At 36.3% G+C, this 25,396-nt stretch overlaps 1 protein-coding gene across 8 annotated transcripts in view; it reads left to right on the forward strand.

The window, feature by feature from the left end:
* Positions 1–24,943, forward strand: part of LOC590203 (guanine nucleotide-binding protein subunit beta) — a 44,292-nt gene extending 19,349 nt beyond the window's left edge. For 2 of the 8 annotated variants that reach the window (XM_030986987.1, XM_030986988.1), the window contains exons 4-12: positions 4,813–4,958; positions 7,334–7,339; positions 10,636–10,702; positions 12,266–12,428; positions 13,188–13,254; positions 14,051–14,199; positions 14,446–14,498; positions 18,159–18,375; positions 19,393–24,943. In XM_030986987.1, coding sequence (XP_030842847.1) covers positions 4,813–4,958; positions 7,334–7,339; positions 10,636–10,702; positions 12,266–12,428; positions 13,188–13,254; positions 14,051–14,199; positions 14,446–14,498; positions 18,159–18,375; positions 19,393–19,499 — 975 coding nt within the window. In that variant the 3' untranslated portion in view covers positions 19,500–24,943. Of the gene's footprint in view, positions 1–4,812; positions 4,959–7,333; positions 7,340–10,635; positions 10,703–12,265; positions 12,429–13,187; positions 13,255–14,050; positions 14,253–14,445; positions 14,499–18,158; positions 18,376–19,392 lie in introns of all 8 variants that reach the window. The other 6 variants (XM_030986989.1, XM_011662961.2, XM_030986990.1 and 3 more) reach the window with 6 other exon arrangements.
* Positions 24,944–25,396: the final 453 nt, after the last annotated feature.

Raw genomic sequence — 25,396 nt, forward strand, 5'->3', positions numbered from 1 at the left:
CATGTCTCCAGAAATAGCTTGGAAACATAAACTCGCCTTCAGTCAGGCACAGACGGTAGCTATTTCAGGCATCATCATCATCATCATCGTGCAGCCGGCTTGAAAAACCTGGATGCTGATTATGAATGTATGTACCCATGCACTGGGAGGCCTCAGCCGAAGGGGTGGCCAGCCAGCCAGCCAAGCAGACGCACATCAATTACTCTATCACTCCATTCATCCTGCATGTGCTGTTGCTTAGTATTTGTCATCATAGTGCTTTGTCTTCTTCTTCTTCCTCACGTTTATGTGACGTCATTCATATACCGTTCTCTCGCGAGTGGTATGTTTCAGTGGAAGAAAAATATGTGAATAAGAATAGATTTTGCTTGCCTGGTTGCATTGCTTGAATTCAATGAATCAAATGGCAATGATTTCAACCATAAACTACGTGCAAAAAATGGCAGCAAAAGAAGAAATGAAAAGCCACATTAAGCATGCATGGCAAGATATCAATGGAGTTTATTTTTGAGCCCGAAGATACTTTTGCCTGACTGAACTGCAATAGAAAATATCGAGAAAATATATATTAAATCATCTTTTTTTGTTGAAAATAATCCTAGTTTGACTAGAGCTACATGTATACTGTCCGAGGATTGAGAAACGAAGAACAAGAAAATCGAGTAAAACACATATACAGCAATACATGTGGTGATATGATTATGCAAATCAAAGTTGCACTACAAGAAAACACACAACTGAAACACAAACAATTAAGACTTGATCATAATGGGTATATAAAACAGCATTTCCCTCTTAGGCTTTGGGCACATTCATATCCTGGTTTGGCCAGATCTAAATACAGCAATACATGCAGTGAAATGATTATGCAAATCAAAGTCACTAATAGAAGATTACACACCCGAAACCCAAATTATTGAGAGTCAATACCAGTAATAAAGTTACATACATGTTCATGACATGTATAAAACTACATTCCCCTCTTCAGCTTATGGCACATTCGCATTATGCATGAATGATCGTTTATGTTAAGATTTATAATGTACATGTATATACATGCGGGTTTTATATCATACCTGCATATATACATGTACATGTACAAGAAGCTTCTGACAGACCCCAAACTACCCTGAATTTTCCATTAACTCTTGCGCATTTCCTGAAATACAAGCTGACAAGGACATGTCCTACAAGTCCTGATGATCAATAGGAATCGTGAATTCAAAGTGCATATTTCCTTGTTCATTGTATATATTTGTGCATGTACATGTAGTATGTACATGTACTTGTTCATTGTGTAATGTGTGTTGTTGCACAGACTTTGTTCCTCTTTCTGTTTCATGTATTGTCTGGCTCATTTAGATCCTGTAAACCTAAAAGTGGACTGTTCTTGCTTGTGTGTTCCGTGTACATGTATGAACCCTCTCCCCAACAAAATCTCCTTCGGAGGAGTCGACAGAAAAAGGGGGAAAAAGAAGATAGGATTGAGAGAGATTCCCTGTCTCCGTCGACGAACTTGTCAGAGCAGGGCCCTGTCTGATAAAGATTTGCAATTGATACAAATCGAGTGCAAGTCTTCCAATCAATCGCAAATTTGCAGTCTCCTATCTCTTACATGTACATGTATGTACATGTACCTAGTTGCGATTGGTATTGTATCAATCATAGATAAGTTGCAATTAATAGCAACTCTTTATAAGGCGTGGCCCTGATAGAAATCATGAGTTAATAAGTCTGTAATGCATAGAATCATTGCATACAGACTGTAGTTTGGCTTATTTCTTTGAGTAATTTATTTACATTACAGTAGGGTTATGACGACGACATGCAAGTCCCAATGCAAATGCCTGCCATAATTATACTATATGAAATTAATATCCTTCAAGGTAATACAAAGTTTTGGTATGGGGTCATGAATTTGGTTCAAATGAACATAGTGAAAGCATGCAACTTTACAATACTCATTGATCGTTCTTGCGGTTGAAATCGAGTCTAAAGTGATGAAATTGTACATAATAAACTCTTTATGTTGCATAGCTCCCTCTCAAGACTGATATTACTTTAGCTTTAAAACACTGATGTTTCTTGACTACAATTGACCGATTTGCTATTCCCCCGTTTGGAAATTATATATCGGAACTACATATTCTGAGATTTTCCTTAGGCACTATTTGAAATTTACCGGGAGCTCCGGTAAATTTTCTAATTTTCAATTTCTCGAAAGCAAAAATGTTTTAGGGGCTAAATTTTCTAGTTATACAAAAAAAATTGAAGAATTACTATCCATCCAATTTTCAAAATTTCCCAAAACTTTGCATTACCTTAACTAGTTTTCCTATGTTTAAATTAGTAGATCAAAACAAGTTTTGATTGACATTCAAAGGGTCTCCATGAACATGGACTTGTGAACCAACTACCAGATAATTTTACTGATATCACTGAATCAAGACACTTAAGCAAGAAAATTACCTTGAAAATCAAAATGATGCTACACATTTTAATGACATTTACACACTGATAAAAGGAGATTGAGCAGACTGCATGTTGCTTTGAAGCAAAGTAGAAAAAATGATATAGGGTTAACAACTTGATGGAAGTCGAGATTTACTATTTAAGAAATGGAGCTACTATCCTATTAGCCATATATTATGGAAGTCGAGATTTACTATTTAAAAAATGGAGCTACTTTTTTCTATTAGCCATATATTAGAGACCATGTTCATTCTGCTGAGTACATGTCAAGAAAAAAATACCACATAAATTTGAATCAGAAATGCACTTGCTAAGCTTCTACTGTATACAGAAATAAAAATAGAATGATTTGCTCATTTTTTTCAAGACCCTCCAAAATATATGGAGCTAACACAGTATGCTATGACATGGGAGGTGACCAAAATACCAATTATGCAAGTCATTATTAAGGCCTTGAATGGGATATTGTTGTGCTTTCATTAGATGCCAATTATACCGCAATTTGCTTTTTCTCAGATTTTAATGGGAGATAACATAAAAATGCCTTGAAATAATCTCATGAAGGGCATACATTCACGTCGTTCATACTGTACATGATGTCAATGTAGGCAAAAGCCAGCCCATAGCTAGCTGCCTGTACAGTAGCCAAGGCTTTTTCACGTGTGTGTATTACGCCCATGTGAACATCTACATGTACATTACACTGGCAAGCAAAGTGCAGGGTATAGTAGTGATGTGGTGGTAGTGTGCGCTGAGCAATGCACAGCGGCCGCCGCATAAGCTACAGCAGGGCTGCTGCTGTGTGAGCTTAACAGGGAGGTGTTCTCTGCATACATAATTAGCTGCATTATACCGTGCACAGTGCGGTTAGTCATCTCGGCATGCGTAGAGTATCCTCTTTTGCCTTTGTTGCCTAGTAACACCATTCTCACATGCGTTGAGCCATGGTGATGCTGGCTGATGGGAAGGAAATATATTGCTTTTCATAGGCATGAAGATGTTATATATGCAGTCCTCTTATATTATACAACGATAGCAAGTTGCGTCCAATTTCCATTTGATTATATAAACAACAAAAAAGGCATACAGTTATACATCCCTCCTGTAAAGCATATTAGTCAAATAAATGCTCTTACAAAACATCCATTATTAGATTTGCATTCCTAAATGTGGATGTAATACAATTATTCTTCTGCTTCTATTTCATTTCATAATGCTTCACATTTCCGATACAATGCCTGATTACAATGTGGATTTGCGTTGTTTGGTTGCCATCATTTCAGTACCACATAGAAACGGACTTGGATGATGTGCGTCACCATGGTAGCTAAGTAGTATACCTCCTCCCATCATCATCCAACCTTCCCTTTGTAGACAAAGGCAATATCAGTTAGACTTGGTGTAACGGCGTACAGCAAGCAACAGCCTTGCAAGATGAATGCCAATCGTTGGCCGACTTGCTTGCTGAAAGGGGAAAGCTATTAATTAGTATTTCTTTCAATATAATTTGTCACTGTCACAACATATTTTGTAAATAATGCTGCCTTGGTTATAACAAGTCTTTAATAATCTATAAGAATGACTCGAATATAGCGACTGGCATGTGATGAAATAAACACTTGAGAAGAAAAGGGATGTACATGTACATGAACATGTGTGTTGAATATAGCAATACACTGCTGGAAATCAACATGGGACAAGGCTCATACATAAATTTAGATCACTCTCACATGTTGTTTTATGAAAGTGATGCTGTAGTTACGGCCAGCTGTTTTGCCTGTAATTATCATGCACATGTTTCAAACCCACATGTGCTTCAGAACAAACAATTAAACAAACATACACAAGGGGATGTCCTCCCTTTTTTGAAAATATCAATTTGTTTATCTCTATTTATAAGCTCAATCACTCTTAACTTGCCAATAGAAAAAAATGTCAAGAAACCATCACGATTATCATATTCTCACTGACCACTTATTTTGGATGTTTGTTCTTTAAATATTTCATTTATATTTAATGAAAAATGTCATGGTATACAGTACATACATGTACCTACCAACGAACCTGTACAAAATGTAGGTACATCTAAAGGTCGGTGTGCTACTTTGTTTGAAATAAACTTTTATTTTGAATCCCCCCCCCCCCCCCAGCTGTGTACTAAAGATTTTTCAGATTTTTCTTGTTGTTGTTGTACCTATATTTTCTCTGAATATTTCCCTTCCCGATCAAGTGTTTCCAAATGACTTTTGTGTGTATTTCTGCTTTTGAAATATATGTAAACACAACTCATGAACTGTTTCTTCCTTTCTTTCGCAAATTGTTTTCTCTCTCTCTGTACAGGATGCCAGGAAGGCTGTACAAGATACCACATTGATGCAAGTCACACAGAATATGGATCCAGTTGGAAGAATTCAAATGAGAACTCGTCGCACACTTCGGGGTCATTTGGCAAAAATATACGCCATGCATTGGGGTACAGATTCAAGGTATGATTATATACAAGGCGCCCGCCCCATGATGTCTAACTAACCAAATTTATTTTGGTTTTAGTCGACGAGAATCGCCATGCATGGCATTCTTTCAAAGCTGCAAAAGCCCCTTTTCATTCACTAACCATTCAAACTCAGATAAATATGCTAAATTGCATATGTACATTTATAGACAAGGCAGCTTTTATGCAAAATGAGGTGGAGGTATTTGGCCATATTTACTGCAAGCTCAAGTCTTTTGCCCAGATATTCTTTGAAATGAGAAAATGTGGATCACCTCATAAAGTTTGGAGAAATAAGTTTTTCAGGGTGAGAAAAGAGAAAGGGAGATGAACAAAATTCATTTTCCAAGGGATTTCCATAATTCTGCCACGAACAAGTTATTAAGTTGATAGATTTGGGAGAGTTTCTATCAAGGAAAGATACAGCATTTTACTCTTAATTTAAAAATAGGAAACAACCTTTAAGTATGCTTTCGTATGAAACCACTGGATTTTTATCCTCCCAAAATTAGTTCCGTTATAAAGGAGAATGGTATGAAGAAAATATAAATTTTGCTTGTGCAATAGAAGCTACTCCTTATCATACTATAAAAGGAGGAAATCTTTACATCCATACAAACAAACAAAAATGCAAAAGTATTAACTAAAATGTGCTAAAATTCATTGCTCCCATTCTGTTTTCAGGTTGTCAATGTGAATGACAGGCAATATTTATGGGAAACCTGAATGTCAGCTTTATTGCTTTGAAACAAATCTGTGAAACTGGTGTATATTCACTGTTGAACATTAATTGGAAGAAGGAAGTTCTCGTCAAATCAAATTCCAAATTGCACTTACTACAGAAAAATTTCTTTGCATGCAAAGAGAATGTTTTTATAAATGTCTATTTTTACCACTACATTGCTCCCATTCTGTTTTCAGGTTGTCAATGTGAATGACAGGCAATATTTATGGGAAACCTGAATGTCAGCTTTATTGCTTTGAAACAAATCTGTGAAACTGGTGTATATTCACTGTTGAACATTAATTGGAAGAAGGAAGTTCTCGTCAAATCAAATTCCAAATTGCACTTACTACAGAAAAATTTCTTTTGCGTGCAAAGAGAATGTTTTTATAAATGTCTATTTTTACCACTACATTGGTACATATGTATACACGTGGCTCATGCTAAACTAAGCCAAATATTTTTTTAAATATTCTGTTTTCTCTCTCATGCAATGTAGAAGCATATTATGCTCGATATGCTAATTGCACTTCTATAAATAGCAATTTTTTTTTTAATTGGGGGGGGGGGGGGGGGGGGGGGGGGGGGAGGGGCAGCTACAGTTTGGAATGCAGACTTACATGTCAGTTAGATGTATGCATGCTATAAAGGAGTTATTCCGGGTTTCATGTCCCTGTACAGTCATATCTTTGAATTTGAATAATTACAACACATTGCAAAGCAGGTACAGTGCATATTTGCTAAAGGTAGCCTTTACTTTTTGTGCCATGTACCTGACTGGTACAGGAAATATCAATGCAAATATGCCTGCTAGCTTCAGTCCATTGTATCATCCATATCATCACATGTCCCTATTCATTGGCATTGTGTGAATCCTACAGTATCATATTCTCACTGTAAGAAACAAATTTAGATACCCCCAAAAAAGAGATGGAAGGGGAAAACAAATTAATAACCAGTATAACATTTGTTATGATATGGTGTGACAACTTGGAAATATAGAGATCTACAGTGTTCATGTAATTGTTTTCTAATTCCACTTTTTTTTTTAATTGATATACACATGTACAGTGTATATATATTTTTGCTTAGACTTGGATTTATGTTCAAATAATGATGACAATAATTGACATTGCCCACATGCAGCAGATTCCCTGGACTTCACAGATGGTGTCAGTTATATGTATACCTCTCTTTTTTCAACATTAAGTTTACTGGAAAGTTGAAACTGTGCTAATGTCATTTGGAAGCAAAACATTACATTTTAGAGCATTTTACAATCAAGTAAACTTGTACATGTACAAGATTGTACACATTTACATTAAGTAGGTGTGAGATGCATCTACATTCTAAATTTTCACTCTGTTTTCTCTCCCCGTTTTTCTTGTTTTTCACGAAATCATAAACTGTCTTTTACGTGCATCATTCCAAATATGTTTTTGCATAATTAGAAATAAAAGAACAGGTACAAATGTGTAGTAGATGCAGCAACATTTTAAAGATACTTCCAAAAGACATTTATATAACACATGCCCCCCACTAAGGCTGTCGCACAATCCAAGCCTAAGTTATTCATGATTGTTGTCTTTCTCTTCCACCCTTTGTATGTATCTGGAACTATTGGATTATTATCTTCTAAATAATAGTGCAAGGTAAGGAGGGCAAAGCGTGATACAAAACGCAACTTTACATACTTCTATCTTAGTGTGGCTTTCGTTTCCTTTGTTTTTCGTTCTTACTGTAGCTTTGAGTGGCCTCTTTAACATGTATTCTATGTAATCTGATTGTTGAACTGTCTAGGGACCCGTTTCACAAAGCCTTCTTTCAATGACAAATGACAAAAATCAGTGACAAATCTGCCGATAACCAATCAGAAGCAAGGATTTCAGTAGCTTATAACAAAAACTGTCATACTCATTTGTCACTGATGACAAGTTCTGTGAAACGCCCTCCAGTTTACTATGCCCAAGTGTGGCTTACATGTATTATTGCCTATTTTTCTATCTAGTTGCTATGTAGGTGCTATTAATTAAAACTTGATAATGGAATCTAATTATGGGAAACCGATACTGTTGTGTATAGCACCTAACTTTTAGAAACCTTTATCCTATCTTTCTTGCTTGGCCGTGGTTATACTTTCTTTTCTAGTAGTAAAAAATCTGTGTAAATGTTGTATTATTTTCCATTTGATTATATATTTACTTGTAGAGTAGAGCGCATTTATTTTCCCCCTACATTTTCTTGCTTTTATAATTTGGGTATTTCATACCTGTAACTTTACCTTTACCAAACCTTTCCATAGAGATGTAGTAACTAAAAACCTCTGTACATGTAGCTGTATTGTCATGAAATGGTGGAGATACATGTAAAGTGTATGAATGAGGTGGCAGGTTTTGCATGTGGGGTTAGCTAATCATGTGACTTTCTATCTACTGAAGCATTTCTAATTTGTGTGGAGGCTATATTAATCTTAACAAAGCTTTTCCAATGTTGAATTTACATGTATGTAAATTATAAGATATTTCCTATGACTTTATTTTTTTTTACTAAATGTACATGTAAAAAATTATGGTCATACTCATGTGTAGGTGTGCAGTGTAATACTGCTCACTAAATTTCTACAAAGACGAGATCCACTTTGACTATATAGATTAGAGTACCTGTATTTTTGCGCTCTTGGCATTAGTGTGCACTCAGTTATAAAAGATTCTTCCTACATTAATTAGATTGGTTCAAAAGAGCAATGCTAATTAGTGAATTTGTATTCATCTATTATTATTTCAGGATCAAGTAGCACCGTATGCGTACTGTATATACCAGTATTTTAGGATGATTTTATTAACATTTTTAATCAAGGTAGTGTACAGGGATATTTAGCGAAGGAGGCGTTGAAATACTGATCAACATAGAATGGCGTTTTGGGTGTTGCATCCTGACTGTGAACAGATTTTTTATTGATCTTGAGAAATTACCTAATAAAATGATACATTGATAATATCAAATGTATATAATACTAAATATTGCAAAAATTGATCACTTTTTGTTTCAAACTGGGATTTTTCCCCCTTCTATTTTCCATACTTTTAACCAAATGTGTAGATTTATGCTTGCGGTAAAAGCAAATTAAAAAAAACAAGGGGGAGGGGATTTAAAAGGTAATTCATGGTACTCTTGATTAGATGAAGAGGTTTTATTTATTATACATGCCTTGGCATCTTTTGCTGCAGGATAATTCCTGGTAAATGTATATGATAAATTGTGCCCCATATTTTTAGTGATGTACATGTACCAGTACATATAGTATTACTGTGGTGTCTGTGGTCTTGTGTGTAGTCAATATTTTGAACTTTCTACATTTTGAAGGAAAAGCTCTCTCCCCATTCTCAAAAGCTCCACACACAAAAAATCATTATAAAACTAAATTAATAGATAAAATGAGATAAAATGAAATTAATGAATGAATTAAAATACTTTCAGTCTGATTAAAACACAATCTTTCTCCAATCAAAGTGAGTCCTTTCAATTGTTGACAAATAAAGAGCATTACATGTATGTGAAGAAGTTATATTGCATCAAGGCTATGCATTGAAGTACAGGTAAAGTTCCATGCACCCTACAATTTATGCTATTGGATATGTTGAGTACATCAACTAGTCTACTTTGGTCACTTTTAGTTTACCAAGTCTATTTTGCCATTTATTTGAGTGTAGTATTCGCAATACACTTTTTCTTTACAGCAGTAACATTTAGGATTGATATTTTGAATGTACACACTGCAGGGTGTGAGCAAAGAACCACAACCCACATAACTCATTTATTTATATTTTTATGATGGGTCCCTTTTAGTCCCTGCAATCTTGATGTACATTTTAAATGTTGTTATTAGGCTAATGTTTGTGGAGACATGGCAGTTTTGTATATTGCTGGTAGTTACCTGTATAGGATTATTTATCTTTGTAATGACTAACATTTTGTTCAACTGATTGGCTTTTGGGGCTTAACTTTTTTAAAGTTTGGTGTTTTTAATATGTTGATTTGGTATGCATGATGTGGGTTTAGTATAATTATTATAACTACACTTAACCACATAGCAAATTGTGAATATAAAAATCCCTTGTACTTTCCACCTCTGGGTTTTTATCCATGTTTATTTGTTAATTATATAGAAGATAGATGATATAAATAGGATATCTTTGCACATCTATCACTTAATTAAATACAGAAAAAGAAAATGGGAGTTGATTTCCATGTTTGAAATTCTGGAAAGATATTTATTCAACAGAGAACTGAAATCGATTTGACTTTGAGCCCCCCCCCCTCCCCCCGTACACAAAAAAGGAAAGGAAACAGTATAGGGGGCTTTGAAAGTCATGCAGTTATTTTATTATTTCAATCGGCTCGAATGCACAGTTGGACAATCACAAAAATTATATCATTTTGGTAGCACCCCTCATTCATCCCTCAATCATTCATCAACCTTTCATGGGTCACTTCATTTTAATTCATTGTTTATCATTGTCTATAGTTTTTAGAAGTATTGTCTCATATTCTCAAAAGGACGCTAAACACTAATCCGTGGACATGAGTTTCTACCTCCTTATGTTGTGGAACTTCTTGGTAATGTTGGCACATGAACCAGCCATTCTATGGATTAAGTAAGGCAAGGTTTAACAACTAGTCTGCTTTTGAAAAGCTCCGCCTCACGCTATCATGGTTTAGAGAGAGGAAATGGAAAGCACAATGGTAGGGCAGTTGTGATTATGTTATTAAGAGGCATTAGAAAATAGAAAGCTTGGTTAAGCTATCATTTTTACAGTAAAGCATATAATGGGGCCATGGGCCAAAACAGGATGTAGAAGTTTCACAATGTGATCAATTACATATATTACTGTATTGAATGTACATGTAGTTAATGAGAACGTATCTGGTTTTTATTCTATTTTCTAAGCAGAAACCTAGTGAGTGCGTCACAGGATGGCAAATTGATAGTCTGGGATTCATACACAACTAATAAGGTAAGTCAAATTTATGTAAATCTTGCTCCCCCTCCCCCCTCCACCTCCCCCTCCACCTCCCCCCTCCACCTCCCCCCTCCACCTCCCCCCTCCACCTCCCCCCTCCACCTCCCCCCTCCACCTCCCCCCTCCACCTCCCCCTCCAAAGTTCTATAAGGAAGACCACAATATTTTATACAAAGACTCTTGTGTAAAAGTAATGTAGGAAAATGTTTTATACTGGAGCATCTGAGTGAAACATATTGAAAATTGTGTACCAATAAAAGCCGCACTTAAATTACACTCATATCCATCCAAGGGATATTCAAGATGCCCACAAAGTACTACTTTTACCCTGGCTTTAGCCAAGCTCCCCCCCCCCCCCCCCCCCCCCCCCATGGCACTAAAAGGGAAACATTAAAAAAAAAAATGTATACAGAATGGAGGATTTTAGCTCTTTTTACACTGAAAATCAATGTGACCATGCTGCATTGATATGTATCAGAATTCAGAACGATATAATTCTTGATACTCTTCCTGGAATTTTGGTTTCACATGACTGTACTTTCAAATGAGGAACAATAAATGGCAAACAAAAAATTACCGGTGGCTCGTCTAGTTTTTCTATGGTGTAACCACATTGACATGTTAATTGGAAAGGTGGTTGACACCATTGCTGTTTGTTTCAGCTGCATAAACCGTATTATCCTTGTTAAAAAACACAACTACCAGCATAGTTGTTGAAATGGCTCTATATTCACAGAATACAGATACAGAGAAACGTATTTACTACTATATGTGCCTCTACACAAGTGAAAAGTACATGTACTTCTAATACTGTAAATGCACACATAGGCACATTGTTATGGCGTGAAATTGAGTCCGGTCATGAAGACAGTTAGAAAGTTCTGATGGTATATTTATAGCAATCTAATCGCATCTTGCCTGTTTATCACTGCAAAATGTATATTTGAAAAGGGAAGGGGACAGTCCCTTGCTAAATTGCAAGGAGATCAGCTACATGTACCAAAGCCAAATGCCATTATTTTTATGGAGGGGTTGTTATTGGAAGAATGTAGAACATAAAGGATTGAAATATACTTGAAATAGGTCATCAGGCCAGGAGGATAGATCTAAACGTATGTAGTGTGGAATGTGGATTGACTCTTGGAAGTATTTTTTCCTTAGTTTTGTTTTGAAAAACAAAATTTGACCTCCATAAGGTTCCATGTGTTTTGGTATGGGTTTTATTTCATATGATTCTATTTTAAACCTGTCTGCACTAGTTTGGCCAGGAGGGCTTAGGCATCCCTGCGTGGTCACTGACAGGTGGCTATCTCATCAAATCAGCTCTCATTTAACATGAGAAAAAAAGGACCATGGGGGACCAATGGTCACCAATTAGACATTGTTTGCTGTATAGAGGGCGCAAGTAGCTATAAGTAGTGCAGTGGGGCTTAAAGAAAAATAATTAAAATTCTTAAGCTCTGAAATAATGCTTTCCATTTCCTTAGTAACCCTTATGCATCATTCTATAACACTCCTCTCTCTCTCTCTCTCTCTCTCTCTCTCTCTCTCTTCTAGGTGCATGCAATTCCATTGCGGTCCAGCTGGGTGATGACCTGTGCCTATGCTCCTACCGGTAGTTTTGTGGCCTGTGGAGGTCTCGACAACATATGTTCAATCTATAGCCTCAAGACCAGAGAAGGCAATGTTCGTGTAAGCAGAGAACTCCCAGGACATACCGGTAAGTCCAGGGCTCCCTCCTCAGAACACAGATGGCCCCCAGTTGGTGGTCATTTGGACCAGTGTCACTTCAGGGCCCAGTTTTATGGAGAGTTGCGACAGGTCCTCCAGTCAATCGCATCTCACAAATTCCCTAACTCCCTAAAGTACAGATATTGCGATTGATATCAAGTTAGAGTCAGCTAGAATCGATCACAATTTTGCCATTCCTCATAAAGCAGGGCTCAGAAAACTATTGTGAAGGCTGTGTTGTCCCTTTTTATCCTGTTAGTTGTATTATTCAGCTCTAGTCATCAGTGAATGATATAATAGAGAGCGTTCGTTCGGAAAATTCCCAAGTTTATATATTTTATTTCATGGAGAGCAATGAGCAAAGATTTTTTCTGTTTCAAGTTTAGTTTTAAAACTGCATGTGAATAAGCGTGAATGTGTGTCATGATTGAAGATAACTAACATGTTTTAGGTTAAACAGCTGTCAAAAATTTGAAATGGCCCCCAAATTTGCCCTCTAAGAAAAAGAGGAGACACAATTTGTTTTAAATATCTGTTTAAAAAAAGACCCCCTAACAAAGTACAAAAAATGCAAAACATTGTATGACTTAGGAAGTGTATTGAGAAAACTTGACTTGTGCAACTTTGAGTTATGCAGGTGGAGTTAACTGTAATTTGTTATACATTACACCCAAATACAGGCAATGCATAATGTGATATTGTTACTTCATGGAAATGTTTAATTTTTCCTTCATCTTTCTGTTTGCAGGTTACCTATCATGCTGCCGATTTATCGATGACAATCAAATAGTAACTAGTTCAGGAGATATGTCATGGTAAGCAATGTTTGCAAGCATTAAGCTCTTTCTAATTTAATAAAAGAAAGCGAGAGACATTCTATCCTGATACATATAGAGAGAAGGGGGGGGGGGGGGAATGGTCAGTGAGCTTTGTAATATTTTTGTTATTCAGAAAAGTGAGTTTAATTTGAAATTTGTAAAAAATGGCGTGATTGTTAGATTGTTCTTGAATTTGCATAACAAGGAGGCATGATGGCCCAGAGGTAGTAGAGCTGTGGTCTCATAACTGGGAGGTCCCGGGTTCGAAACCAAGACACATGTGTCCTTTGTAAGGCATTAATCCTTATTACCAAGTCCGTCAGAGATGGCTTGAATCTATCAGTCCTCTAGCTGTTCACTGAGAAGCGTGCACATGCTTTCTTTGCAGTGGGGTAAAAAACAAACCACCAACAACAAGAACGTGAAACTTGTACAAAGGCAGAATGGGTTCTTGTGGGAAATCTTGAGGTACAGGAAGTAAACATTTTAGGGAACCATGTAACTGAAAATATTTTGTATCAATTTAGGCATGTTTAGGACAAGGAATGTTACGAGTCATAACTCGATAAACATTACAAATACTGATTTTCTGAAAGAGGTGCTGCAGTCAAATCTGTCTATAGGGACCGCCCAAGGGAAACACAAAAAGTGGTCTTTGTAGACAGGTTCCTGTAGTACATGTTTCAATGAGAAACCATTTTCAAGGAAACAAAAAATGTGGTCTTTGTAGACAGGTGGTCGCTAAAGCAGGTTTGACTATATATAAATCCAATCATCGTTATTATCATTACAGTGGCCTTTGGGACATAGAAACCGGACAACAGACCACAGGCTTCACGGGCCACACAGGTGATGTAATGAGCCTCTCCCTCTCGCCAGACAACCGGACCTTCGTCTCCGGAGCCTGCGACGCCTCAGCCAAACTCTGGGACATCCGGGAAGGCATGTGCAAACAAACATTCACAGGCCACGAGTCAGATATCAACGCTGTAACAGTAAGTTTCATACCTCCAAACTCTTCATGTAGCTCTCCCTGTTGACCAGTCGTACGATACTGTAAACGCAGAAATATTAGTGGTACATTAATTTTCACGGATAAGCGCTAAGATCGGCTAGCACAAATTTTAGAACTCGGGGGCAAATATAAGCATGCATGTTTTGAACTGGCTGAATCACGAATTTAAGAAGGCATGTGCAAACAAACATTCACAGGCCACGAGTCAGATATCAACGCTGTAACAGTAAGTTTCGTACCTAACCTCCAGCTCGACATGTAGCTCTTGCTGTTGACCAGTCATACGATACGGGTCATGCCACGAAGTAGGGACAATTTTTGTGACATTTTTACAAGAAGTGAGAAACTATGTCTTATATCAACTGTAACCATTTTTTCTCAAATTGAGTTTTGCATAAAAAGCATAGCCAACTATCTTCAGAATTACTCAAGCTTCATGGTGATTGAGTATGGTGTCCATGTAACCGTGGCAAAAAGATAAATGTTTATGAAGCAAAGATTTTAAAGATAAGCTACTTAAACAGGAACGATTCTGGCAGAGCAATATATATATATTCGTTGCATACAAATCTTCAACAGATAATTTCATCTACCATGTATAGTTGAATATCTCAAACCAACGTTACATGGACACCGTCATATTTCTTGCCCCAAATTCTTGGAATGACCCATATATGCTCCCAACAACAATTTCAGCAGGTTTTTTTTCTGTTTTTTTTTTGTCTAGGATATAGCAATGAGGGTTAGTGTTGCCTTTGGATTTTGTTTGGTTTTGGGTTAGGCATAGTATTAGGTTTGATCTAAGGTATTTTGTAAGAGTGGAAATCCTACAAGTTGTAAGTGAGAAAAAAAGAGGAATTAACACCCCCTTAAAAATATGTACCTCTACAAGGTTCTTACAGTGACCATGGTTTATTACGCATGGCTCAACCTTTACAAGAGTCCAGGGAAAAAATTCCACATGCAAAATGACTCCACATTTCACCCCATTGAACGTGAAGGCCATGGGAAATGCATCTACTATTCCAAAGAATCATTCTTCAACTGAAAATTAGGATAGTGTTACCTCTAGTTTTCAAAAATAAAATGTCACTCTTCCTAACATGGCAGTGTGCACCAAACCCTGTACTATATACATTTCTAGAAAGGTTGGAAAATCAACGGGAGCATGAACTAGAAATTTTTAGCCGTAAACAATTTTCCATGGTGGTCTAAGTCAAATTTGGGATAGAGTATTACCTCTAGATTTCAAAAATAAAATGTTACTCTTCCTAACATGGCAGTGAGCACTAAACCCTGTACTGTATACATTTCTAGAAAGTTTTAGCCGTATAGTAATTTTTCATGTTGGTCAAAGTCGGTTTCAAAGTCACGTTGACTAGTCATTGAAAGAATTCCTGATCATGTAGTTGCAGGGCTTAACAGGAAGTACACGGTTCAAAATACTCTGCAGTTTCATCCGATGAGGAAGCAAATAAAAGAAAAAGGAAGTTGAACTCTTTATGAATTGTGTGGTTTTCACATGCAATTCACACAGGCAGAACTATCTAACTCTATTGAAAGCATTGTCTAACAGAAAAACTGCTATGTTTGTTGACATGAACTCATGTATGAAGCATGCAACTTGCACTTCCCTAATGTTGTCATTTAGGGATTGCATTACAAGTCAGTTTTCATGTTATTTTTAGATAGAAAACTTTAAATGAGGTATTGCGTTTGATCTAGGGTTGAAGTTTAAGAGGTATTTATTAATGTAGGAAATAAACTACACACTTTAAAGCCAAAATTATTGCAGAGTAGCTTCATTCATTGTAAGAATGAATAATAATAATTTATAGCTCCAAAATTTATTTTTTCTTAATGTGGTCCAGATATACAATTTTAGGGTCCGATTGCATAGGCCTTTAGTAACATTTGATGTCTTTATGACATGATGACACCAATTCTGACCTATCAGCCGTTCAGGTTTTCTCTACAAGGAAAGTGATTTTCTGTCCCACAAAATGATGGAGCCTTATGAGAGTAGAACCCAGTGACCTGCTTGATACACGCCAGTATGATGAACATGCACGAGACTATAGGAAAATTCATTAGAAGAATATTGAAAGGCGGTTCAAAGATGTTGTTTCAACATTGAAAAGGATAATTTATTGATTTTTGCTTACAAATAACTTTTCATATGATAAAGAGAGTGAAACCCTGTTTTTAGGAAGAATGAAATTGATTTTCATAAATGGTGAGGAGCATTTATGATCCACCTTACAAATCTAAACTGTCCCACTGTATTCCCTTTGTTGAATTCATGGGAGTACATTACCCTAGGAAAGCGACAGTTGCACAATCAACTGCACTGCAGTAGTGTGTAGGTTTTTGTGAGAAAAGATAGGGTGAATGTGCAATGTCTCTATGGTGAGCCATTTCAAGCCATGATAGACCAAGGAGGGTCCTCTTTATGGGGGGGGGGGGGGGGGAATAGATGTGTTTGCCTTCTCATTTGGGGACCTGGCAAAGTCACAGGCGAAGGGGGGCCATTGGGGGTGAAGGAACATCATATTCTATCTTGGAACATGCACTGCCGTTGGGGGAGGGGGTAGATGTGTTTGCCTTCTCATTGGGGACCTGGCAAAGTCACAGGTGAAGGGGGGGGGGGGGCATTGGGGGAGAAAGAACATCATTTTGTATCTTGGAACATGCATTTTAGAGAGTTACATGTATTCTTCTTGTTAATCAGTGGATACGATAGAAACGGCTCAAGAGAAATTTCCCCTAAAATTGTACATGAAAGTCATTTAGTCATTATGTCATAATAGATAAAATCAGGGAAATGGATCTATAACTACTTTGACTTTAGTAGTTGCCCTTATAGATATAAAGTTTATTTATACTCACCCTCTTGTATGCAAATTTATTCAGTAGGAATTGAATTGAGAATTCCTTGTACTCATGATAACCAACTAAATATCAAAAGTACAGTGCTTCAAGGAGTATACATGTAAGAACCCCTCCCCCACTTACGCTAAACCTGATTTGTCAAAAAGAAAGCGAAAAAAAAAAAAAAAAAATTAATGGGTCATTTTCTCTCTCAAGATCAAGTCAAGTATCCTTTCCTGTTTTTGCACAATGAAACCAAAACCAAAACCAAAACCAATCAGTGGATAAACAAATGTTTAATTAATAATTACGATAATAACTTTTTCTTAGTAAGGACTTAATCAATTACAGCAGATCAAAGCGTTTACAGTATTATTATTACCCCAGCCACTGGAGTCAAGTACTAATGCACACATTACAGTGCATGCACAGTCTTCTTTCCCTGGGGAGCCTTCCAGCTACAGTGTAGTCACCTTTTACATGTACGCACATGCTTTTCCAGGCACGCACATACTTTTACAGGCACGCACATACTTTTCCAATTACACTGACATTTGCATCCTACCGAGTACCCAGGTAGCACCTGGGTGGAAAAGAACAATGGTGATACAAAGAAGAACTGTTGTAATAAGGGCAGGAAGGGGGAGGGGGTTGGAAGGGGGAGGGGGTTGGAAGGGGCACTAAGCACATTGAAAATAACAGTAATCCACTTGTAACTTCAATTCTAACTAAGCTATGAAAGAAGGAAATAAATCTCTTATGAGCTGTACAATGGGCAATGCATTCTACTGCGGGCCCCTGTAACACAGAGCTTTGCAATCAATCGTATGATCGGTTGATTGTACATACTGGTCAACTGCGAAATTGCAATCAATTGAAAAAGAGCGAATAACATCAACTTATCTTCGTTTAACGGGATCTAATATTAGTTTTGATGATGATGATGATGACTTCAGTATTTATTTATGCAAATGTTACTAATCCGTGCTTGTTCTTCTTTGCCTTCCTTGTCTAGTTTTTCCCTAATGGATATGCATTTGCCACTGGGTCAGACGATGCGACCTGCCGCCTATTTGACATCCGCGCTGACCAAGAACTCATACTCTACTCACATGACAACATCATCTGCGGAATTACGTCGGTGGCATTCTCAAAGAGCGGCAGGCTGCTGCTAGCTGGATATGATGACTTTAATTGCAATGTGTGGGACTCCATGAAGGGCGAACGAGCTGGTAAGTGTTCTCGCCACTTTTTCTGGGGATTTATTTATTTATTTAATGATTTATTTTAAATGATTTAATTCATTTAAAAAACCTTCGCGGCCCGAGAGCCAAATTGCTGTTTCTTTTTATATAGTATATACATCAGTGACAAAGTAAAATTACACGCAGCACATATGCGTAATAACATTATGGTAGGAAAATTCCAATTCATTTTGATCATCTTGCATGCAGGATGACAGATAGAGGCGGTCTAACCCTTGTAATAAGTTCATTTGTATGAAAGCAGAAACATCAGAGAAAACGAATGGCGAAAGTTAAAAATAAATCAGTCAAATATTAAGAGATCTATGAATGTTTGAAATATGACATCACTAAATCTCAAATCGGCAATGTTGTCGGTGGATACAAAAATATCATTAATTTCTGTTGTTTTTCCTTGAGTGCCTTTTCCTTTGGAGCACTTCTCAAAATATATATCATGGATAGTATATTATTATAGGTCCTGTAAAGAAAAAGACCCTCCCAAGTCATACGTTTTGAGAACAAAAATGACAATGTAGTCATTTTGTATGTTGGAACGAATAGAAAGTTGTCTGGCACTACATAACAGTGACATTACCAACTACTTATAGTGAAAACAATGCTTCTGATTGTTTGTTTTTGTTTTTGTTTGCAATTAAGGTTTGTTTTGCTTTTCGCTAGGTCCCTTTTAAACATACAAGAGTTGATAAAAACACCTTGTTAAAGGTTGTAAGCATGGAGCAATGGTTGAACACAGGTTCTATTGTATGAGAATCACAAAATCACCAATTTCATATAATACTTAAAAAGGATAACAATAATAATAAATAATACCTGAATTGCTGTACTTGTACCGTACTTGACTGGTTTATTCCATTTCCTCTTCACCAAATCTGACTCCGCCTTCTTATCATTTACATATTCATGAATATGCATAAATGTAATATATTCGTACCAAGAACCTTCACTTCACAAGGTATTTCTTTCCTATTTCCCTTGGCGCAGGTGTACTGGCTGGCCACGACAACAGAGTGAGTTGCTTGGGAGTGACAGAAGACGGTATGGCAGTAGCGACAGGATCTTGGGACAGTTTCCTCAAGGTCTGGAACTGAGGATGGATCAGTGGTGGGCGAGCCACCATCACTTTAGAAAACCCTAGCAGAGTTTGTGAGAATATTAAACAAAGAAACACTTTTTAAAAGACATGTGGAATGCTATGTATCACCACCACCTTCAACAAAACAAAAAAATTAATCTCCAGCAGGCATCTTTAAGAAAAGTTTGAATCACTTACTTATACACGTAGCGTTAAACGAGACTCTGAAAATGGAAAAGAATTCACCATGTAATCTTGATTTAATAATTATTCATATTCTTGATGAGTGTTTATGTGAGAGAGAGGTTTAAAAACTAGACATTCTCTGCAAAAGTTGCATCATGTTTTTTCAAGATTTTAAACCATTTTTTTTTCCTTTCTTTTTGTTAGTTTGTTTTCAAAATAATGTAGTAGTGTAGAGACATGTTACATGTGACGTCAGCTTACGAAAAAAAACTATACCGGTGACGGATGTCTGTGTTCTCACCATGGCAGCTAGTTGGTAGCACGTGTCGATTTTGACGCGGTGTGTGATTCTTCTGTGGACTAGCTTTTTGCTACGAACAGGGGCCCCAACCGATTATAATTCTCTTTGTGATTAATTAGATGTGAACGAACGGGGTGGGTTTTATTATGCTCTGGAAGGATAAAAACGTTAAAAAACATGAAAAACAAGTGGGTGTGTTGTATGGCAAAAACGTAGATGTGGATAATATATCTCTTTCTTATTTGTGTGCGTGTGTGCGCGTGCGTAATATCAATTGTGAGTATGAGTGCGAGTTATAAATGATGGAAAAAAAGCCTCTTGTTCATATTATCATTTCCCATCCTGCCACTGAATTTCTCTCGGTTCTGTTGTCTTCATTCACCCTCTTTTTTTGTATAAAGAAAAACCCACTAACTTTATGATGTACTGTTGGTTAGCTTATCAGCTGTATCTAAAAAAATTATTGAAGAAAAAAAAAATACAAAAAAAATACAAAAAAAAAACTCTTTGAGGCATGGACTTTTGTCTTAAACGTGTAACATCTTTTTAAAGAGATGCCTAGTCCTCGTCCATCCTGTGTATAGACAGTGTATATTCTGACCTGTTACAAGTGAATATTTAAATTCTTACAATGATTAAGAGGAGAAAAAAAACTGTATGTGCCTAATTCGTGCACATGTCAGTACTGCAAAGTAGAGTAGTTCATAAATTGAATGTTAAAAAAAAAATATCGAATGTTTGTCAGCTGCTGGTTATACATTCAGCCGAGTAGCAGTCATTTCTATGTTTGTCTCTTGCTATTGATATTGCCTCCAAACGTTATACAAACAAAACGTCGTAGATCGTTTCAGCACGTTTTCGTTTTGTTTTAATTTTCCTTTTTTTTTTTTTTTCAATTTCTCTAGCATATGTAGCATGCACACCAACCATTTTTCAATGAATTGTACTGCATAGCCAAAGTGCTATGTGAACATGTTTGTATAGACCACCTAATACCACCTAGATATAGTCTTTGTATGTGAAACGGTGAACTTTCTTTTCCATTTTTGGAACGTGTTTAAATTGAAATGCAAATTCATACAACCTTCTAGGTGGCGTTGTCTACAGAAGTTTCGTGCTCATATATATATTTTTTTTCTCTCTCTTTGGTTTCAGTTTTATATTTGTGTATGGAATAGTGCAATGATTTGGGGTCCAACGTCGACAACAGAAGTGTACGAAGGGAAAAAAAATGCCAAACTAAGTTGGAACTCATTAAGTTGTTACACATGTACAAGTCGAAAGAGGAAGTGCTCAAATTGGCACCTTCTTCCTCGCAAACAAACTACAACCCATTTTTTTCCTTGTGTATATATATATATTAGCTCGTGTGTCTTTTGCTTGACTAGTTTTTTTTTAAAAACAAAAGCACATGTCCTTTGCACATATGCAGACTTGTATTAGAAATGGAAGAATTGGCTACCACAATGGCATGATGGATGTAATAGGCATTGGGTGCTTGGGAGTAAGGCGTTGGGAGGTTTTCTTGATTCTCTTTACCTGTACATGCTAAGATCCAAAGCATTAAAGATCTAGGGCTGAGATAAGTTAATTCATGCCGAATTACACGTCTTTGTTTATCAGGAGGTACTGAAGGTTATTCCTGTGCGTACCTAAAATTAGGATATTTGAAAAATCGGCAGAGGAGTTGTTCTGCCATATTTGTTTTTTGTAAAAAACTGTAGTCGAAAGCTATGCTCAGATCCAGCATGTTAAGTACGGTTGAACAGTGTGGAGATTAACATGCCCAAGTGAATCTGGGAGTCATTAACAAGGTATGTGCGAGTGTGCAAGTGTTGGGGGCGTTTATGCAATACGAGCCTGTTCACAATGCCCAACTACCCAAACAATACAGATTGTGTTGATGATGAACATGCAGGCATCTTATCTATTCATACTGCTTCGGTCAACTGCACATGACTGTGATGCCACAAGTTAGAAATCTATGAACAGTGTTAACGTTCTTTGACGTTTCTAGCTTTCTGTGTGTGGTCACGCATGTGCAGGTCATTTGCTCTGATAGGTTGGGCAGTGTGAACTGGGCCGAGGAACGTTGCACTGAATCAGATCCAGCGTGTTGTGCTCCACCCTATAAAAGCGTCTTCATATGGTAACAATGTATTGGAGATGTACTACTAACTCCTATTGGCAGCTGCATGTCTCTCTTGTCATCCACTACTTGTAATGTTCTCTTTTTTATGTTTTCATTTACACAAGCAATTACACAACAAAAATTTCTTTTTTTTCAACATTTATTTTTATTTTTATTTTTTAAATACATGTATAAGCATCTCTTTGTGTGTTGTTGTAATTTGTAGATTTGCTGATGCACAAATATGACCTTTTTTCGGTTTAAGGAATAAGAAATTGCCGCTGGCTAAATAATGGATGTATAATTGATTGTTGCTTCTCTTGAGGGTGGTGTTTATCTAACATTCTGTGGAAGAAAAGTGTGTTTACTTGATTTAAAAAAAAAAATAAAGATAGAGTTAGCATAAGTCATATCGAAACGGTTTTCTGGACGTGCTTAGTAATTTATTGAATACATTCAGATTCTTTTTTTTCCCTTTCTTATGTGTCCCGTGCCCCCTTGCCTCCCGATGGCATTACAATGCATTCTAGCTGGGCTGTAAAGCTATGTAACTAATTCAGAAGAAGAAAACAAAAACATTTGATGTGATCATTGCATTTGAATTACTTTTTACAACTTGTTTGATGAAGTCGATCTCAAATTTCCGAAGAGCAATCTTTTTTGCAAATTGTTGAATTTTTTCTTGTGTGAAGTATTCAGATGCTCTCACCGGGGATAGATAGAAATCGTGTCTGTTAAAACTGAGAACTGAGAATCATGTTCTTCATCTTGTTTGTATAAATATGGACGTTTGACTCGGCAGAATAAATGAAGTGTGTTCTGATATTATGTAGAATTCAAGATTTTGTATGAGTAAATGGTAAATAAATGAAATAGATGTAATATGGCTTCTGTCAATATTATATTTTACTTGAATTTCTCCTCTGCACCTTAAAATTTAGGAATTGAATATATTCTGGTTTTTTAAAAAGATGAATAAGAAAGTAAACTGTATCTTGTTTGATTGATTGAAAATTGAAAAAAGGGAATATCTGCCCCTCTCCTTTTACATGGTAAAGTAATGTCCATCTCATGAGTGTTGAAATCCAGTTGACCAAAATTTGTATTTATTGTGTTCAAAAGAAGAAATGGTATCTTTTTATGTACAAAAGTAGGATTGATTATTCTTAATTTATTTATTTTTGTTTGTAGGTGTACTTTTGATGTGTTTTTAGTGTTACATGCAAAGAGAACGCAATTTGGAAAATGATGCAGATCAGATCATGGGAGATTTAAAAACAAAATCTTTAAATAACTCAATTTGAATTCTGACCGACTGTTCTCGTGATAGTCGCAATTGAATTCCAATATGCCTTTTATAGATCAAATTTGAGAAAGATCGGATGTGGCAGACACTGCAAATATCATGTGAAGTTTTTCTTTCACCTGTATGAATGTTTGTCTGAGCTTATAATGTACTCACTATCCGCTTACATTAGCTCAATTAGCTGCACACATTTGAAAATACTGCAGATTGTTACTTTGCATATTTTACTTATCAGGATGAAGATATCGTAGCTGTTGACCCAACACTGTCGGCATTTCATTAACAAAATTAATATTGATGGCACTCGTTCCATTTTAAACAAATTTATTGTTATTATCTTTATTATTACTATTATTTTGTATTTGCCTTCGTCCTCATAAAGATTCTGTTTGTTTTTACTTTGAAGTTAACCCTTGTGTATTGATAATTGTCAAAAAGAAGAAAAGAGAATTAAAAAAGTATAATATATTTGTACAGTTGTTTGCTATATAGGTACTATACGACCTTGGGGGTTTTCCATTCCTTTTTCATTGTATACTCGGCTAGGAATGTACAGTTTTTTCTTGCTAATGTATACCATTTTTGCCAACAAAAACTATAGAAAAAAATACAAAAAAAATATGAGAGAGAATGTTGGCTACTTAGCTAATCATTGTAGTTTGCTAGATTTGTTGTTATATTTGAGCACAGATAAGCTGGAGAAGATGAATTTTGACAAACAAAAAAAGAGAAAATGTAATTTCAATTTTTTTTTCTTGTATTGGTAGCAATTTACAATGTATGGTGTAAAAAACATCAGGCCTTTACTGATCTGTACGCAGGAACGGGGTTGCGAAAATGCACGCTTCCCGGGTTCCGACGTGGATTCTTAAGCGGCACTTTTTAATATAAATCACTGGAGCTCCGGCTCCGCACGTAGGAATCGCCATGACAGCGTAAATACATGGCAAGATTTTGATCTTTCTAGTCGTATATGTAGAGAAACGTGGGACATTTTTTAATATTATTATTGTATAATTAGCCTATTGTAAAGTTATTGAATTATGTCAAATAAGTGACGCTTGTTGCTCTTGCAAAGCAACGGTCAAAAGGTGTGGCTCACAATGCTCTCTTTACACAGAAAAAAAAAATTCATTGGTGTATGTGTTGGAATGATGCCAATCAGAGAAGTTTTTCAAGTCGAGTCGAAACTTATCCTTAAAAAAAAAAGAAATCATGACGGCAAAGAGGGAAGGAGGAAACCTGCTCATTTTTGTAGTGACGTGAGCGAAATAAAACCAGCATTTGAGCTCTGTAAACTAAAAAAAATCTTGATTGAGATTAAGGATGAGAGGGGACATGATTTGAGTAGGTAGAATAACGATTACTATTCAAGCGTCTTATTTGTTTGCAGCCTGATGTGTGAAAGTAGTGAATGTGTTTTGTGTATTAAAAAAAAACTGTTTGTTGGTCATACTTGTATATTGTACCCCCTCATTTCTGTAACTGTAAGATTGTGGGTTGAGCATATTGAATAAACCTGTTGTCTTTATCATACAAGATGTCTTTACAAGTCTCTTTTTTATATGTGAAGTCGTGCAGTTACTCATCATATACATACAGGTGTATTGTCTGTTTTGAGCAAGATTGGTCTTGACTCTGTATTAAATTGATCGATTGAAGAATTTTATTGAATACATTACATTCTTGTGGTCGAATAATTGAATTGCTATTGTTATAATATACTGCACATGATAAAACTCAATACAAAAATTCAGATGTTGAAAGAATACCAGTTCATGCCCTTCATGAGATAATGCCCTTCTTGCTCATAACAGACAATAGGTCGTAAATAGTATTAGTGAAATATAATGCAAATAGCTATTTCACATTCTCATTTTATAGTGCATGAGCAAAGCCACAACTTCTCCTCCACTGAGCTGATATGAATTAAACTTCATACGTTAGTGCCTTTCACAACTTAACACCCTTTCGGCTCCAAACAGACAA

This window comes from Strongylocentrotus purpuratus, unplaced genomic scaffold (genome assembly GCF_000002235.5).
Source record: "Strongylocentrotus purpuratus isolate Spur 01 unplaced genomic scaffold, Spur_5.0 spur5_scaffold_16, whole genome shotgun sequence".
NCBI classification, from domain to species: domain Eukaryota; kingdom Metazoa; phylum Echinodermata; class Echinoidea; order Camarodonta; family Strongylocentrotidae; genus Strongylocentrotus; species Strongylocentrotus purpuratus.